Below are 20,746 nucleotides of genomic sequence, written 5' to 3'. Positions count from 1 at the left end.
TTGATAAAAACTACATAATTTATCTAAAGATGTGTTTAACCACATGTATCACATACTGGGGTCGTTGAATGTAGCCAACACATATTTGTCTGGTCCGTGAGCGTCGTTTATTACTTGGATGACTCTTCTTTTTAATGTTGTCTTCACTTCCGCTATATCATTACTCATAGAGCCACTGACGTCGACAACAAATCCAAGAGAAGTTGTCGATTTCAGTTGCAATCCAATAATCTTAGAAATTATATCCTGAGCAACGTCTATGAATATTCCACTGGCTGTAAATAATAAGGTTATTGTAAATAGTTTATAGTGGATAAGAAAATAACTGTTCATTGGTTATAAAGTACAATATTTACATTCTGTGTGACAGTCTCCCATTACTCCTGTGTTAAAATGCAGCCAAGATCACATGACGTTACTTCCATCAGCGTCAAAAAAAATGTTTGGCAATGCCCCAATACGTTGCGGGTGAATAAAACCTAGCAATGATTTCGACTTAGAACAATCGCGTAAATATGACGTCATTTTGGTGCTTTGCTGATCATAGTCACGCCGAGACTTTGTATTACACATAAATTTGAATGCAAACCAAGCACTACAGTGAAATCGATTTTACATGTGCCGTTCTTTCAATTGAACAAACAGGGGAAAAGCTGAACTTAAACCCCAGATTTAGCAAAAAGAAAGTGGAGTTTACCGAATCTTAATGTAAATAACGGGCGTCATTCTATTTATCTGTCACCCAGATTGCATTGATATATTGACAATAAGTACAATCTAATAAGCGTTTAATTGTTATATTTACATTAAGATACGTTAAACTTCATGCGAGACATGCTCGATTAAATCCTAGAAATACAACTGAGTATATGTGTCTGTACACTACTTACTTGGATGTATTAAGAACTCTACTGTAGCTCGGATCGCAGCCTCAGAAGCGTGAAGATGGAGATGAGAATGTGGCGAAAGATTCCTGTCAGTAGTCTCCTTATTGATACCCCCTGTCGCCGGAGTATTCTTCCCAGAATCCCTCAGGCCACCATGGCTACACTTCCCCGTGACGTAAGCTGGGTCAGCTTTGACAGATACGATTAACTACAGTCTTAATCATGCATTAAACGGATGAGATATGATCACTGAAATAAATTATAAGTTATCACGACCGATATCGGCTAAAGACAGAAAAACTAACAACACAAGGTTTCGAGAGATTATACCATGGAACAGTTTTATATTCGACATCATGACGTCATGTGCAAATTAATTTATTATGTCAATATTTATTTGTTTATGTATTGATATTTATTTATTTATTATATGTTATCTCACCGTCTGTCTGCCTGTCTTTCAGTGTCTGTTTACTCAGTTTTCGATCTTTACTATGAAGGTATGTATGTTAGTTAGCATGCAACATTAGTATGATTTGCTGCAGACCAAGTTTGATTTTCAGTCTTTTTTTGGTCAAGGTTAAGGTCACTGTTACTATTTTTAACGGAGGTCGGTAGGGGACATGGTACTCTCAGAATACATATCATCTAATTTTTATATAGCTTGTTTTAATGATTGGAAATTACTGAAAGGTCTATTAAGACGTTTAGTTAAAACGCAAAACTTTAGTTTTGCTTTGATGTCTTAGCTCAATATTTTAGTTTAACTAATTTGGTACATGTATTTACGTTTTAGCCTCTATTGAAGTGTTAAGTTGATACGAAATGGTTGTTACCTGATGGTTTTGGAGAGTGATTCTGTCCAAACAAATAACCACTTGTGAGACGGTCAGTGACTAGCAGATTGTCGTCGCAGGAACCCAATTTAAGTCTGAAATATTTCACACAACAGTTATAAAATTCAGTGATAGCAATACTGTAAACGTGGAAATTTACGCGAGGGGAAACCAACGCTAATTACGCGAATTCCAATTGATCGCTAAAATTACCCCCACGCGTATAGTTTACATATTAAAACCGCAAAATTAGCCCCCGCGAAAATTACCACGTTTACAGTAGTTAAGTACCTAAAGCATCAGATCAAACTTCCGGCAGAGACTCGAGGTGCGTTTAACAGCCTCCAAATCATACTGACAGTTGTTTGATTTACATTCAGTCCTTACTAACTGGGGAGCAGGTCCACTAGATTTATCAACAGCCGTATTTATCACGCTGATACAATGTCGTAACTGAAATGTGGTAGCATTACATCTATCGGCTTTCAGCTGCATATATCACGCGTCATTTTACAGTACAAAAACTGTAACGATTCTGTCATATTTATCAGAAAATGTGAGGATCCCTCTCTAGGATATTAGAATCATAAATAAAAGTGAGTTCTATTTTAGCTCTACTAGATGTCATTGGTACTAAATTTAAAACTAGGGGGATCTAATCTATTATTAACCTAAGGATTTGTGGCCAGTCTTTAATTCATGTTTGAAACTCACGCTGAACTGCTGTCATCACAAGACGTACAGGTTGCTTCGCCCGGCGAGGCTATCTGCATTAAGTGCTGGATCGCCAATGACCCTGAATGAGATTAATATACTGTTGTTACACGAAATCTCACATTCTGTCACAACATAAGTTTTAAAATTAGAAGGAAAATTTATTATTATTTTATATTTTATGTATTATTATTATTTCCGAACAGCTGGGTTAATAACACAACTGTTCTCATATAAGATATTATATTACAGCATTTTAAAGCAACATGTTTTTACATTTTATCTCATCTTAAAGACTACAACAACGTTTCGTCATGTGGCCACTAAGTGGCGCCATCGATCTGAATTCGTGATTACATTGAATTCGCTATTGTAACAAAAAGAGTATATTATATCGTGTAATTCTGCACAATATATTAAATTTCAAAATTAACAGGTACATAAAAAGTATGCATACTTCAGCGTCACAGCCATCATTTCACAGAAGACTTACCAAAATCTGAATATGGTACTAAACCGTTCATCTCGACCCAGTTCGTATTGCTGTAGAACGATTGGATGATCATCAGACATTTGCCCACTTTCTTTCTCAAGAGCTCGACGATGGTATCGCTAAACATTCCAGTTAACAGGAGCGACGTTATTTCCATCCGCGTGTCCTTGACTAAGATGTGTGCTTACAAAACGGGAAAAAGTATATTGAATGTGTTATCGCATGCCAATGTATAAGTTTATGTTTGTTTTTAGACGATGTCATGATATTTTATGACGTCATTATATGTATGACGTCATTATAGTGCATGCTATCATATAAACTGAGTAATCTAGTGTAATAATTCCCGGCTTTTGTTAATCTTTATAATTAAAGAGAAAAGATAAAATTATGTTGAAAGCTTTGCTTTGATAATAAATCCAATAAAATATTCAATATAGGCACAACTGTTTAAAGCTTGATATATCATACTCATGGTCAAACTGCGTTATCTCGAACTATGATAATTTGAAAGCCCCGAACGAAACATCTAGTTCCAAGGATAAATAAAATCGGTTACTGCGACTACTTCGGGCATTCTGAATCCTTTTAAACCACAATTACTTTGAGATAACGGGATTCGACTACTATGAATACATATTAGTCACCAACCTTCTTCGATTCGTTCGGAGTTGACAGTATAATCCGGATCCAGGCGATAAGTCTGGTAAACACTGGATACAGCGTCGGCAAACTGTCGGGCCTTCATTTTGTAGTTTTCGTAACTGTTGGTGTCTAGATATGTAAATTTGAAATGGCAAAAGTAAAATGTCTACACCAGAAAATAATATTAAAAAGACATATACTCAGAGACCAGGTGTTCCGGTTAGAAGGCGTAGATGATAAAATAGTCAAAGTACGCTGACATGTGTTTTAACAGCAGTTATTGCCACCTGTTTTTTTTTTTTTTTTTTTTATTATTTATCATTTAAAAAAAATATCACTGTTATGTCATTGCACTCAAACAAATTATACGAATTACAGCATGATGTTATACCTCAAAAACAATCGGAAGTTTCGGTGAATGTTTTTCTTGAGATATTCATCATGCTTGTAAAATATGCCTAGCTAATTACTGACGTTACACCAGTGAAACTTCCGACAGAACACGAATGCTAAACGACTTACATGTAGACATGTTTTAAGCATAAAACACCTTAACAATTATATCGTGATTGTTTTGCGTTATGCTATCATTTATTTGAACTGTGGTTGTGTATTTAGTCCAACATTATAAGTCAGCAATATAGCTGTCTATATAAAATTATAAATCAAACATGCTGAAATATAGTTTATGATTCATTTTGTTTCTCCCTTGTTTTTACTCTGGAGCTGAAATTTGCTAAACACAGAGGATTTGTTTGAAGTAATTGAAAATCATTTATACATTATTAACAGTCCAAAAACACATAACTTGTAATTAGGGCCAACAGAGAAAAAGAAAGACATCAAACGAAACAACATTGGACAAACTAAATAGGTAATACTAGATGTAGGTACACACGTTTATATTTCAAAACCATCACTTCAGTTATGGTTAAGACAAATGTGGTTATGGTTAAGAGAAATGTGGCTATAGTTAAGATAAATGTGGCTGTGGTTAGAAGAAATGTGGCTATGGTAAAGATACATGTGGCTATGGTTGAGATAATTGTGACTATGGTAAAGTTAAATGTAACTATTGTTAAGATAAATGTGGTTATAGTTAAGATAAATGTGGCTATGTTTAGACAAATGTGGCTATGGTTAATATAAATACGGTTATGATTTAGATAAATGTGGCAATGGTTTAGATAAACGTGGTTAAGATAAATATGGTTATGGTTTAGATAAATGTGGCTATGGTTAAGATAATTGTGGTTAAGATATACATGGTTATAGTAAAGATAAATATGGCTATGGTTTAGATAAAAGTGGCTATGATTAAGATAAATATGGTTAAGATAAATATGGTTAAGATAAATATGTCTAAGATAAATATGGTTAAGATAAATATGGTTAAGATAAATATGGTTATGGTTAATATAAATGTGTCTATGGTTAAGATAAATGTGTCTATGGTTAAGATAAATGTGTCTATGGTAAAAATAAATATTGTTATATTTTGTCATCGTGCGGTATAGATCAAGGGCTTCCAGATATTTTATAGTTTTGTAAATGTTAATAGTTTCGAATAGATTTAATGTTATTGTGTTAAAGAAGTATATTGTATGTTGTAGATTAATACAGTGCTATAAGATGTGCTTAATAGTTTGGGCTGGATACTTACATTCTTTGTTATAGTTTACAATATTTATTTTTAATTATGTTATTTGTTTACTTGTTAGTTTGTTGCTGATTTAGGTTTTTTCTTATTGCTATAACTATATGCTCATTCCAAATCATTTATCTGCCTAATAAATAATTATTTTGTGTTCTTATTGGACGCCAACAGGTCGACGACTTCACCATGATGCCTAAACGATATGCTGGATACATTGACAAAATGACATTTGTCAGCAGATGATAAATCTATGTTTTAATGAATGTCTCGATACAATTGTATTAGCGTTATAAGCTCTGCCTTCTTTAAGCGACATGTGCCAAATGAAACAATGCGTACTAGTATACCTGTCAGGACGTTAAACAATATAACCCCGGTCAACCTGTAATTACTTCATAATACAATGACTTTAATATGGTGTATTGAGATAACGTTACATATTATGCCACAATCAAGTATCCATTCGTTCGATAAAAACCGTATGATTCGATCGGTGAAAAACCATTATAGGCATGGCCAATACCCAAAACTTGAAGTAAAGACTTTCTTGAATTCGTTTGGTTTGTTGCACTTATTCTCGTCATATATACAATGTGTAAATGTCATGTTAGTAGTCAATTCGAACACACAATGAAAAAGTAGCATTTGTGGTATGATATAGCTTGCCATCATACTGTCTGCTTGTGTTCTTGGGAAAGACACTTTAATTCAAGATGTCACTGGCCTCTCACGGGGCGACAAAACAAACTAATAAACAAAAGCTTTTTACTGAAATGTTATATCGTAGTCACTTCCACACGACATCTTTCCCGGAAATATACTTATTACAGAATGCGTCAGTTGTCTGCTGTTAATGCTGAGCTTCATTCTTGGTGCATGAATTAGAGGCCAAAAATGAGGCGGTTTCAAAGGCGACGCAATGAATAAAAACTCCCTTGGAAGAGGAGATTACAAAGCTTAAGCGCCTCTTGTCAATCCAGCATTGGGGAAAGCTTGCGTAATTCTAAATCCATATTTGTATGGACACGCAATGATGGACAACACAAAGTGAAACTTCATTTTACTTCAAAACTTTTTGCGTCGAGATCGACTAAAGTGGCATAAAACTTATAGTTTATATATTGACTCCAAAGGTAAGTTATTGTAGGTTATTACTTTGAATGAGATTAGATAAATGCTTTAAAAAACCCAGAGTGAACCGTAAAGATAGCATGGATCAAACGCCGGATTCTCAATCCATGTATTGGAAAAGCAACATATTGACCACTCGGCTACTGTCACACATTCATATATACAAAATGACTACAGAGATATCTACGGAGATCTATAAGCCCGGGATAAAAAAACAGATTAAAACTTATAAGATAGAAATTCGGGAAAACTTTTGGACATACCCAACTTTAATAGCATTTTCTAGTGCTTAAAATACAAAATGGGTTTATTACAAAACCATATTTTCATAATTTCAGAATTGAGAATTTCACATGACCGGCTCTACCGCTCAAAGCAGGAGGCTAGACTGACACATCAATCCCTTGCATTGAAAGCACGCGCTATTCACACTACCTGTAAAGTGACCTCTATTCGAATCCATATTCATTATCTTATAAAGTACCGGAAAAGTACAGACAATATTTTTTCTGCAATTTGTTGAACCGCAGTAAAAAATATGATTGCTTTTCAGTGGAGTGTGCAAGCGAGAAAATACATTGGTAGAAATTATTTAGGCGGGGCTTAGGCTACAACTAGACGGAAGACGATTGTGGGAAAACGACCATATTTTGATATGTTACATTCATCTTGTCATGGATTGTGCAAAGGTTAAATGGAGGTGAAAGATTGATACTCATATTTATGTGTCGCTAATTTTATTATGTATAGAGGATATTGAATGGTGTCCCGTTTAATATAACATATATTTCACGAGTATGACAGAATATGGATATTTTCACGAGTGCGAAGCATGAGTGAAAAATATCGAAATATTCTGTCATACGAGTGAAATATGTTATATTTAACTGGAAACCATTCAATTTTCTTTTTATTGCATTTCACAAACTTAAAAACAAAATTAAAGACATCGAAAAATCAATAGTATCAAAAAGTGCGGTAATCGGTTATGACGTCATCTCTTTGTGACGTTACTCCATGTCAACTTGACGGCGCCATTTTGAAAGGACTGATCAACGCAATTTAAGCGTTTTCTGCTGTTTCTGCAGAATCTGTGCATGAATAGCTAACGTCAAGTGAGTATTTTGCATTTTAGAAATACAGCAAAATAACCAATTTATCTATGTCCGCTTCGCTTGGAAAAATCGTCAAGTTTCAACGAGGTGAATACAAAGGTCCGCTCTGATTGGTCAAAAACGGAAAACATATATTTTCACTGCAAAATCTTATATTTTCACTGCTCATCGCTGCAGTGAAAATATTAGTTTTATTAGTTTGATAAATTTCTATATTTCATTGGCAAAAATGCAATAAAAACGTTACGTCCCTGCTTTCTGGACTTTCAACCTCTCGGAGGATTTGTTGTTTAAGATTGTGTTGCTACAGACATATGGGACAAGTGATCTAACGGAACTAGTACTTGAACAGTTGATTTTCATTCCACAAATCGACCTATTCATCCGTCCATGTTATAATGATGGGAGATAGAGCTACTGCCAGATACTATCCGACCAGGGTGGTGCCTATCAAAATCTAGTTACATGGACAGACGATTCGGAACAGCAGATCATGATACAAACAACCGTCAAATCTAACATTTTTGCCTAAAAGGTAAGTAGCTTTCGTTTTATTGATATTTTGTATTATTTAGTGATTTACAAAAAAGTGTTCGTATACCGTGCTTACAGTAACGCTGATGTTCGAGATAAGCCCGTTCTGCTGTCAACAATATCGATATAGAAAATGAAGTATTGAAATCATCAACATCCCTCATATAGCAATATTAGATACTCATTTGGATGTTCAATCATTGTTAATTTAGTCCGTGTCACAACCTGCTGCGAAAACATACAAACAATAGGCACGAGATCGGTACAAAGATGATTTACGGTTAGTTTCACGCATCTTGTTTGAAGTATCGTAGTCTGTATCGGCCATGTATGTATACGTCTCGATCTGTAACTCCGCCCCCTTTTGCTTGGCGGCGCGAGATGAAACACCACATATCCGACTAACAAACGAATACACTTAATAGAATGACAACCTGACTACCTATTAGGCTGTCGACAATGTCAACGATTTAATGTCTACCGCTGTAAAGTTAAAGTACCGAAAAAAGACGTGAACACGTGAGCTACAAAGCAGTAGCAAGCTCGCCTCACATTTTCATTGATGTACAACACAGAAGCGTATGAGGGTAGGTTTGCCAACTCAAATATATACTGAAATATACTGATATCCTAACAGATAAACACTGCAGTGCGAGTCATAATACATAAATTAGTCACATGTACATGTATAACCAGACTTGAATGCTAAAATAACAAACAATTTAGATATATTGATATTTAATTGTCACAAATATTTTATTATCTAGGAATTATTTAATGCAATAAATGTTCAATTTATACTCCAGAGATTATGCAGAGCAGTTTTATTATTCAAATATGTAAAAATATATAGTTTTACATTTAAGTAAGCATTCTTATTATCATTTCAACATTTTCTTCGGGTTGGTAAGTATGTTAGTGATTAGACTTTCCATTATCGCAACATTTAACATTATATTTAGTATAAAAAAACAGAAAGTCAAAATATTTAAAGACACAGTTGCTTATTTTCCGACTTCTGGAAACCAAAACATAAGTACCCTTCTACAATTATAACTTGGGTTAGTGATGTCTTTCGACACCAGCACTTTAATACTTACAAATCAACCCTGACGCCGACACCAGGAAAATAGCAGGATACAATATGACATATGTCATAGAGTTTAGATAATGTGGCACCAGTAAAAACATACGAATGATTGGATATTCGAATGAAGGGGTCGCCCATTGTCAGTATAATGTGACCGGGTGGGGTGTCCTGCTGGGTGTCTTCGGCAGTATGCTTCAGTGAGGTAGCACTATAAATCGGCAAAAGTTCCGGCCTATCACAAGGTGACTTAACACGAACATACCGCAGCCTCCCAAAACACACATACGCACTTACCACACGCATGCATGTCGCACGCACGGGAGGCCGTCCTTAAATGATCTTAGCTGTTAATAAGACGTTAAACAAAAATAAACCAAACCAAACCAAACGGTCCAACCATTTACCACAAATATATCAGCAGTTGTTAAGATATTGTTTTTAATATATTTTTTTCGTTTCCACGTTTTTGGATCTTTTTCCCACTGTCGAATCTTAGAATAACGAACACCTGTGATAGTTTTCGTCATTATTTGAGACCCTGTTGTTGATTTACCTTCACCAGACCTTAGCTGTAACGGGGATATTAAATTCACAAACAATTGATAGCTAAATTAATATTGAAATTAAGTATTCATATGTGAGTGTTTAACATGTATTGAAGAAGCTAAAAATAACTATAGCTTACCTGCTCCGAAATGTTCTTTGATGACGAAATCGTACTCGGTTATCCTGGACGTCGACACGAGACCACTGGACGAGAGAAAGTGAGCAGCAACTCTGTCTAACGCTTCCAAAGTAATTCGTTGGTGGGTATACATATTTCTATCATCGCTTAGTCCGGCGTTTGGGTTAAACGCGTCTGTCAAAGCAGACATTGTCACGACAGCCAGACACAAAATATACATTTTCAACAATGTTTACGTTCTATAGCAGAGCATTACTCTAAGAACTGATCTTACGTTTTATCTTCCTTATGAATATATCAATCGAGATGATTCAATGATGTTCTATTAAAATTCATTCCCGTCCTTATACACACGACTCCTACTTCACAATGAACTTATACTCGTCGAACAGGTTTACTTCCTGGAGTCCGTGATGCCATATCAAATATTTCAATTGTTCACTGCCAACGGACATATACATATATTAAAACGGTATACAGATAATTTAAATGACTACATATAAAAGAGGCACATTTGCCTTGGCGGTAACATGAGTTCTAATATGTTTTGCTCTTAAACATTTCACGCCATCTCACAGTATTTCAAAGGTTTATTCATTCGAACAAGAAGACAGCAAAGGCCAGGAACAGTCCTTTGGTGTCGTTATGTATTCCGAAAGCCATCAATGTACCAAATACACATTCTCAAACGCACGCACGCACGCACGCACGCACGCACGCACGCACGCACGCACGCACGCACGCACGCACGCACGACCTGAGAATGAATTATTAGATGAAATTATTCATAAATTCTTTGAAATTAATTATGGAGCTGATGCACCCCAACTCACTGGATTTTAGCATTTCGGTTGACTATAATCGTAAATTTCTCTTCAGAATAATGTATTAATGATTATTATTGTTTTCTAATAATTGTGTTTTAACTAGTATTTTCTATTTAGGATGTGCCTTGGAAATTTTACCTAACGTATTACCTTTTGTATCTACATTGTATTTACTCTCATTGTTATCGATGATTTTCAATTGATTTGTATTTGTTTCATTATGACAGAAACAGGAAATATTGACACTACGTTCCAAATGATAAACAGTTTGTCAATTAACGAATTAAATTTATATTCCTAAACTAGATATTTGTCATTAAACTTAATCTAAACATTTTGCTTGCCGATTAAATGCATGTTTTAGAATTAACCATTGTTAAAGTGAGTTGACAAATGCAAGACAAATGTGATGTTTTGACAGGTTTTCTCAGCAGCAATTAAGCACATTTTAAACAATTTTTGAACATGTCTTGGAACATCAACTTGACAAAATTCAGAGTAGTTAATCGGAAAAAAGCTCAATCATAATCTGCATTGAGGGAGGTGATTAGATTAATAACAGAAATAATCTTATTGTTATTGGACAGTAATATATAAGTGATGAAGACCTGTGGGCTATTCAGTAAATCACTATACATTGACGACAAAATCCATAGAGCAATATCAGCTATGAAGTTAAGTAAAGCTAACATTTATTTCTATTGGTATAACATTTTAATGGTAGATACAAACATTAAAATGTTATACCAATAGCAATGACATTTTCAAATCTTCGAAGACGTTAATAGAAAATTTTACCAGGAATTTTATTTATAAAACATTTAAATTAAATTATTTTAATTTCTAATCATGTGATTCAATATAATAGAAGTTAACAATTTTATTAACGATGAGACGAATTATGTTGTTCGTTGCTAGAAGAATAGAATCATATAAAAATGTCACAGGTGTCTTTTAATATCGACTTTATTTTACTACAGGACTACAGCATTTAAATACAAAAACTGGTCCAAAGGTTCATGACATATTACATATTTCTATTTTTATGGTGGTAAAGTACGACCTTTGACCTTTTATATTGACCAATGAAATCCAAAATAGAATGGAGTATTAGATTTGTGTTGTAATGGTATACATAGTTAAGAAATATGTCCCGATGTCCATGGTTCAGGTGAAACACCAGTTGTTTGGCTGATTTAGTTGCTGATATCCTGTTTATCTGTGTGTGTTTCGTTTGAGTGGGTCAGACTTCACTCGATGTTGATATGATTATCACAGAATTCGCAGAACTGTAATGCCAAACGGCAATCTTAAACTGTATCAGAAATATATATAACCACTTAATACTTAATCCCTTAGTAATGATATAAAACCGGGTGGCGTCTGAAAATAACTTTAATTTCTATGTTTCATTTGTACAAGGTATAACATGAATGCTGAATAAGATGAGCCGTATTTCTCTGCGGTTTTACATTTTGAAAGTTGAATCGCATTACATGAATGAATTTAAAATGAATCATTGCATACTACAGTGTTTAGGCGCTGAAATATTTGGAAAAACCGAGAATTTTTTTTTTTTATTTTTTTCTTTATCATGGCGCGCAAATATTAATGTAACATGATAAATTATGATGAAAACAAAAATGTAGAATTGTGGACAAAAATCCACTACCACGGGACACGTGAACGTTATCATTTTCCATCTTAACGCAATAAGGTTTTAACATACCATCATCGTCCTTAATTGTGACAGTCGTTACCCTCCGGGCACCAAGTTCTCCTCCAGAACTTGCTGATGTCAGTGTAACCCTAAAGTTCTCAAGTCTTTCAAATATCTGTATAAAGGTAACACATCTGTTATATTCATCAGTTCTCGGTATGTAATGCAAATAATAGCTGCATCATGATAATCATAAATCAATACTTTAGTATGTTATGATACTTTAAACTTTTTTTTCACCTTGGAAGGAATTACATATCTAATTAATTCAAAACAGTTCTGACGACAGGATAAGGAATTTGTAAGTGAAACCAGTGTCCTTTATAACTTATGACATAAAATGTATTAGTGCGTCTACGTTAAGGCAAAGCATATAAAACATACCTTGTCGTCAACGATTGGAATGATGATGGACTTTCAGGTTACACCTTTTCCGAATATTACAGATCCAGATGCTCCCTTGAAGTCGTCATTAAGTTTATCTGTTAGTTCAGTGGATCTCCCGTGCAGAGTGACACCTCCTGCACTTCCAGATATCCTGTCTATTTGGAGATTCACAACTCCGACGTTTTCATTGACCAAATAGCTTGATCAAGCAAATTGGAATCTCGCTTTTGCTGAAAGGAACAAAATCAAATTTGATACACGAACTAGCGATAATGAAATGTAAAGACTTGGTTATTCGTTTACATAGGTTAATGTTTAACTTGGAAGCCTGGTATTCTAGTTAATCATTGAACGGCTTTTGTAAGGTATTTATGATTAAATTGATTGTAATTTAAAATAACATTTTTTGAACATAGCGTCCTCCACGAAACACGACGATACACTGTGTGCGGTTTATAGATTCATGAGACACAAGATACGGCCCATGTGACCTCGGTGTTCACATGTAAATGTTATACTCTACACGACAGGTAACTCTGGATGGTTTATAACGTCAGCTCTCAGATATCATTAGTGAAACACTTGTTAGTTTGCTGTTAAATCTTTTTGTGCCGAGGGCCGTGGGTGCAATTTTTTGCATTTTCTTTTGCCTGTAGTGTGAGGTCATCGGATGGTAAATGTTGAAACATGTTCAACAAGGTATTACTTGTATCGATACGCTAATCGGCAAAATAGTTGATGGAAAAATATGTGTTCATAATTTTTTAAATCATATCTAAAAATTACATCTGAATAACTTGTATACTTACGATCGTCATCTTTAATAATAACATATGATTCCTTTCGGGTACCGACCGCTCCTCCAAAAGTTGCTGCCGTATATGTCACTTTAAACTTTTCATCATTTCCATTAAGCTGTATGAAAATTAAACATTCGTTTCATCTTTAAAGAAGTATTATATCAGGCGTTTTCATTGGGCAAAGTTTTTTGTTGTTGTTTTCTTCACACATATCACTGTTTACCTATGTTCATCATATCTTGTACATGCATAAACAAAAATCTACCACCGATTCTAAAAAAAGATGTTTTCATCATTCATTTGCAGGGTTCAGATAGAGTGGTATGAAGATGAAACATCCGTTTTATCATGTCAGCCTTTTTCATTGGGTTATTTTTATTTTATTCTTTAAACATATATCATTCATTTTTACGTATCAACACTTATCTATCTGTAGTTTTACTGTTTCAACGTTTTCGTTGACCACGTAACTTGATCGAGCAAAATGGAATTTGGCTACTGCTTGAGATAAATGATATCGATTCCGAAATCAAAATTGTAATGAAAAATAAATTGACAATAAAAAAAATGTATGAAAGATACATATGATATTGTACAAATCACAAAATCAAGGTTATGATTTGAGTATTTTCAAACGGACAATAAACATTTTCTCTGTCATCAAAGATCGACAGAATCATTAATTAAATTACCTATGAACGTCACATATTGAGTTTTATATTATTATATGTCATGCTAATATTCTTACGATCATTATCCTTAACAGTTACAACTGTTTCCCTCCGATGTCCGATCGCTCCTCCAGAACCTGCTCATGTTAATGTCACCTTAAACTTTTCATCTCTTTCAGTGGACTGCACGAAGATAAAAAAAAATGTTTATTTTATAAGCTCATACTTCAGTCTCATGATCAATACGTTATCGTTCGTTCTGTTAAATGTTGATTTGATCACAATTACATATCTCCGTTTTCTATTATTACGTGCAATAAATCCGTATATAAGTTATAATGTGTTTTGCATCTTTTTTCATTACCGTAGTTTTTTTTCTAAATTCCCCCCTATCAAATATAGATTAGCCGTGAAGCAAAAACATCAATCGTGGTTTTTTTTATCTGAAAAACATAAATGAACACGGTGATTTGAAAGGGGCAAGCTTTTTACATAATTAAACCACTTGATTAATTGAACTGCTTAGGAGATATGCTCCAAAACGGAGGACGAACGGAATCAGTTTGTATATCCAACATCAACCGTTGCTGGGCGGAGGATAATAAAGAAAAAAAACTCACCTGGTCATTAACGATTGGGATCATGATGGATTTCCATTTTACACCATTTTCGAAGTTTATAGATCTGGAAGCGCCCTTGTAGTCGCTGATGAGTTTAGCAGATATACTTGTGGATTTCCAGTACAAAGTGACTTTTCCAAGCTGTCCGGGAATCCGACGTTCTCTCTCACTTACAACGTAACTTGATCGAGCAAATTGAAATTTTGCTGGTTCTAGAATTGAAGAATATATCTGAATTACAGATTAAGCGATTATGTAGCACTTGATGAAATATGTATGTTATTGTACACATTTCACATTGAACGATTATTTTCTTTTGAAACCACCAAAAAAGTGTTCACTATTTCCATTTATACAATAGTTGATATAGAAGTATGTATGAAAGTTACCTGTTTGAACAAACTTGAATTCACTCACAGGGGTCTTTAAAACATGTAATGAAATAATAATATAAAAAAACTAATTGAACTGTTAATCGTGTAATACGTTTCGAAAAAACATTAACTAATGCAAAAATATATTTACACCCACAGATATACGTAAGGAATAAAGATATTCTTACTTTCAAAATGTATTTCTGCAAGAATATAACCTGATGTACGTCTGGAAACTTACGTGTGCAGCCTACATATGGATTACCAACAAGTCAACTCTTACAGGAACATTTGAATGTATATTTGTTACAGAGTGTATTTGCTTTACACTTGTTCCAACATGGCTCTGAAATAATCGAGGATGTTGAATAATGTACTTTTTATAATATGTGTTATATACCGAGGATGTTGATTAATGTACTATATATAATATGTGTTATATATTGAGGAGGTTGATTAATGTACTTTTTATAATATGTGTTATATACCGAGGATGTTGATTAATGTTCTATTTATAATATGTGTTATATAGCGAGGATGTTGATTAATGTACTATATATAATATGTTCTATATATCGAGGAGGTTGATTAATGTACTATATATAATATGTGTTATATATCGAGGATGTTGAATAATGTACTTTTTATAATATGTGTTATATACCGAGGATGTTGATTAATGTACTATATATAATATGTTCTATATACCGAGGAGGTTGATTAATGTACTATTTATAATATGTGTTATTATATATCGAGGAGGTTGATTAATGTACTTTTTATAATATGTGTTATATACCGAGGATGTTGATTAATGTACTATTTATAATATGTGTTATATAGCGAGGATGTTGATTAATGTACTATATATAATATGTTCTATATATCGAGGAGGTTGATTAATGTACTATATATAATATGTGTTATATATCGAGGATGTTGAATAATGTACTTTTTATAATATGTGTTATATACCGAGGATGTTGATTAATGTACTATATATAATATGTTCTATATATCGAGGAGGTTGATTAATGTACTATATATAATATGTGTTATATATTGAGGAGGTTGATTAATGTACTATTTATAATATGTGCTATATATCGAGGAGGTTGATTAATGTACTATTTATAATATGTGTTATTATATATCGAGGAGGTTGATTAATGTATCGTTTATAATATGTGTTATATATCGAGGAGGTTGATTAATGTTCTATTTATAATATGTGTTATAGTATATAGAGAGAACATCTCTCTTTTAAAATGGATCTTTTATTTTTGCTAGAAAAAAAAGCGAAACAACAATTTGATGACATGAAAGATGATTGAAGTGTAACCTTTAACACCAATTCTAGCTTACCGACATCGGTGAGTTCCATCACCATAGTGATTTGGGTTCAATCACATCTTCCGTGGATTAATGTTGATGTTGAACAGCAATGAATTGGATGGGTTCCCCTTGTAACATGATTACAAATACATCATGCCGACGATGTAATAATAAATCAATTACAAAATGCAAACAAGGTAACAATTTATATCAGAAAAAGGACATAATCTGCTCTGCAGCTCGTTCAAGTTGATAGGTGCTCGGTATAGTTAACATACTACATATAACCATTCACCGTTTAACGCCGGTTAACCATTTAGCATCTCGCCATGATTTGATAAAATATAATTATATTAAAGTATGTTTGATATCAAAATATCGAACACTATTACAAGAAATTTGATCTGGTTACTTACAACGTGCTACGACAAACCGGAAGTAAATATTGAGTATTGTATAAAGGCCAAAATAGTCGAATACCAAAATTTGGGCTAACCACTGGATAGTTTTTTTTATAATATACCGATTATAGTAGACCAAAGTAGTAGAAGAAAACATGTGTGTTAGTATAGATTTTAAGTGATATTGTGTGTATATAATTTAGATTGAACGAAAATGTTCAGAGTGTACAGTACATGTATGTAAAATATGAAAAGAATGTGTCAGGATAGGATCTCTGATGAGTGAGAGATAGGATGTCTGATGAGTGAAAGCCCTCCTGCGTGAGGACATTTGTTTATATATATATACATGCTTGTTAATAAAATTGATTTTGACAAAAAAAAAAAAAAAGTATGTGTACATGTACCAGTCTAACAGTTACGCTTTACTATTAACGTTGGTGATAAAGATGTGTCGTTTAATTAATTGGGTGTACTTACGTGCTGTTCCAATCAAAGAGCGTGAAGCAGAAACCTATAACCGGCATGTGGCGAGACATCTTGTGTAATGCTTACAATTGCTTGGTTGTCCTCAGAATTCCGCTCTATTTATACCGAAGGTGATCACCTGACCTTACTAAACCAAAATTACATAAAGACGTAAGATTGACACATGTAATAAGATTATCCATTTTATTGTCCTTACGTCCGTTTGAAGTTAATTGAAAGGGCTCAAATATTGTAAGTGACAGTTAATGTTACATGTATTAAGGTACATCATTTCGACACCTACATATTACAAATTATTATTCCTTTTACACATGCTACATGACTTTGTGGTTGTGTATGGGTCTTAGCCTACTGACCATTCCGATTTGTGTGTGTCTTTTGACAATAATAAATATATTGGATCGACTTATTTAGGCATTTATAAGGCTTCACCTATTTTATTTCCCTGAAGGACATAATTCGTTACTGAGATGAACATTGAACCACAATACAACAAAAATAAAATATGAAAAAGATGTTGCGCCTTTTATCCCTAGAAAAGGGCATCAAGATATAAATGTGAGGTCGCGTTTTACGTTGTGAAGTAACATAACATCGATAGAAAAGGGATCGTTCAACAACGTCGACATTGATCCTTAACATTTTTGTTGATTTTAGGTAGAGTCGAACTTCGTCATCTAGAACTCGAAGACTCAGTTACCTCGACATAATATTCACATTCGATATATTTGTTTTCTTTATAAAAGTACTATAGGTTACCTTAAATAATCAAAATACTTCTTCCTCTATATATTTCTCAATAACTACCGTAAGGTCCCAAATGGATATGGTTTATGTTTTAAGACATCTCTTTATATAAACATGAAGTATACCGACATCTCTACGAGTAACGTAAACCTTATACAGGGAAAGCTCAGGTGAAAATGTTAAATATGCTGGACGTGTTTTGTACCAAGTCACTTTTTTTTTATTTGTACTGTGCAACGTTTTATCAATATCTATGTTGCATATGCAATCTAAAGACGGCTTCCATGATATGAGAGATGCATGCTTGGGGTGAGCGAATGAAACCAAGTAGGACTCCCCATCCGCTAACATTATATTGACAACAGGCGAACCAGTCCTCCCACTGCCATGATGCCGAGAGAGTGTAATTACTGATCAATCTGGAATGTCTTGGTCAGGGAACCGAACCAAAAGCCTCAGGCCTTCCTCACGGGGCTAACACTAAACGTTAAGCCAAAACTGAGACAGTGTCAACTGAAACATTTAAGCGACGGACGTTGAATTGACAGAAAAGATATAATGATATCTAGAAATATTTGCCTCTTACGAATTATTCAGTCCTTTCTGCAAGGCAGCAATGTTAATTGATGAAATACCAAAATCATATTTACATGGACAACTTGTTTCTGAAGTGCAATCACGTCATCTGAAAAGGGGGTAATGTTGGCAAGCGTTTTATTAGTTTCATTAATAATGCAATCCAGTAACAAGGAAAAACGGCCGTCAAGATTTTATTACCATGTGATTGTTGAGGAAAGTGATCAGCTTGTTAAGAATATTTTCCAAACCAATAACTAAACATATGATGCTTCAAACCAAATCCTTTCATTCCTAGAGATTTTTAATGAACTTAGTGCAGATTTCTGCCGTTGGATATCATCCCTCGGGCCCCTTGGGGGGCGCCAGGCCCACCATTTATACAGATATGGTTCCTCTTCAACCAAAAATGCTCCACACAACATCTGATTAAAATCAATAGGTCATGACAAGTAGTGTATAAAGTTGACGGACAACAGATGCTTCGCCATGACATAATTGATAAGCTCACCGTTTCTTGGACTAGGTGAGCTAAAAAGTAAAAAACCTACATTTGAAGAAAGATCTTTCTAGGACAATACATGAAATAATGATAACGAGGATTGCTTGTAGATAGAATATGAGTGAATAGTGACTTGATGGTTGGCTGAAAAAGATTATGGATAAATTTGTCTATGAGAACTACTTTCAATCATTCTTTATCCAAAATATTTTAGATTACAGCTGATCTAAAAAAACTCTTTGTCAACTTAACTATATTTTTATGTGATTTTTCAATACATGTATATCTAAAACAAGGACCCGATGGGCCCGAATCGCTCACCTGCAATGCAGTGATCTATTCATACATGTATACGGATCCTGCAGTAATTTGAAAGCATGCTACACGGTCAATATAATGTCTCTCGGCACTTTGGCTATTCAGAAGTCATTTAAAGATTTAAGCATACTTGACCAACTTGACCTTGAATGTGAGTCAGTGTCATTCATTTGAACAAACTCGGTAGCCCTTCACTCCAGCATGCTACAGACCCAATATCAACTCCCTGGGTCTCTTGGTTATTGAAAATTTGTTTAAAGATTTTAGCCTTTTTCACTCCTTTGACCTTGAATGAAAGTCAAGGTCATTGATTTGAACAAACTTGGTAGCCCTTCACCCAGCATACTACAGTACCAATAATGAGTCCATTGGCCCCTTCGTTATTGAGAAGAAGGACGACAGGCGCCGCACCATGTACAACAGTGCAAAAGCAAACAAGAGGCCCATTGGTCTAAACGGTCACCTGATTTTTGAAATATTTCAGTTAATTTGATTGACACTTTTTGGCCTGACCAATCAGTCTAAGGGATCAGTCAGAGCCGACATGTGCATAGCATTAAGCAGTGATCCCATGCTGATAATGTAAACCAAATTTAGAATGAATTTCAAAACAAATCAAACAAAATGATAGTCAAAAATGTGATTTTCCTATAACTATAGTAAAGTTTATCCCCTTCCCAGGGGCAAACGTGGGACTCCAGGGCAAGGAAATTCACAATTAAGGTAAAATTCACTTAAGACCCTTCAATCTGTGAAGAGTATTTAATTCTACCTTATTTGGGTTGTAAGAAGAAGACTTTAAAATTTTCAGTTAATTTGACCGTTTCTGGTCCCGCCCATCAGTCCCTGGGGGTCAGTCAGGACCAACATGTACATATCATCAAACTATCATCCCAAGCTGATAATGTTAATCAAGTTAGAATGAATTCCATTAATAAAATTCCAATTGAACAAATAATAGTCAAAAATGTGATTTCCCTATATAAACTATAGTAAAGTTTACCCCCTCCCCAGGGGCAAACGTGAGACCCCAGGGTCATGAAATTCACAATTTTGATAAATAACCTTAATACATCTATGAAGAGTATTTGATTCTACCATATATGAGAGTAGAAAAGAAGGTTTTTGAAATTTAAGCCAATTTAACCTTTTTGGTCCCGCCCAAGAGCCCCTGGGGGTCAACCAGGGCCAA

General features: G+C 34.2%; 1 protein-coding gene across 1 annotated transcript; it reads right to left on the bottom strand.

Moving 5' to 3' along the window:
- Positions 1–30: 30 nt before the first annotated feature.
- Positions 31–10,106, bottom strand: LOC117315763 (von Willebrand factor A domain-containing protein 7-like). The gene is made up of 7 exons (XM_033870119.1): positions 9,788–10,106; positions 3,582–3,704; positions 2,931–3,113; positions 2,438–2,519; positions 1,724–1,818; positions 891–1,076; positions 31–275 (listed from the first exon to the last, which is right to left on the bottom strand). The coding sequence occupies exons 1-7, from the start codon at positions 10,005–10,007 to the stop codon at positions 49–51; spliced, it is 1,116 nt and encodes a 371-aa protein (XP_033726010.1). The 5' UTR covers positions 10,008–10,106; the 3' UTR covers positions 31–48.
- Between the last annotated feature and the right edge of the window lie 10,640 nt (positions 10,107–20,746).

The sequence above is a fragment of the Pecten maximus genome, chromosome 17 (assembly GCF_902652985.1).
Source record: "Pecten maximus chromosome 17, xPecMax1.1, whole genome shotgun sequence".
NCBI classification, from domain to species: Eukaryota; Metazoa; Mollusca; class Bivalvia; order Pectinida; family Pectinidae; genus Pecten; species Pecten maximus.
The sequence above is the reverse complement of the archived record's forward strand: the minus strand, read 5'-3'. Positions and strand labels throughout refer to the sequence as shown.

Bases quoted from the DNA above. Each gene is read 5' to 3' on its own strand.
- LOC117315763 (XM_033870119.1), bottom strand. From the start codon at position 10,007: ATGTATATTTTGTGTCTGGCTGTCGTGACAATGTCTGCTTTGACAGAC. The intron at 3,114-3,581 runs GTTGGTGACTAA...CCGTTTTGTAAG, and splicing joins CTCCGAACGAATCGAAGAAG to CACACATCTTAGTCAAGGAC. The intron at 1,819-2,437 runs GTGAGTTTCAAA...GAAATATTTCAG, and splicing joins TGTGATGACAGCAGTTCAGC to ACTTAAATTGGGTTCCTGCG.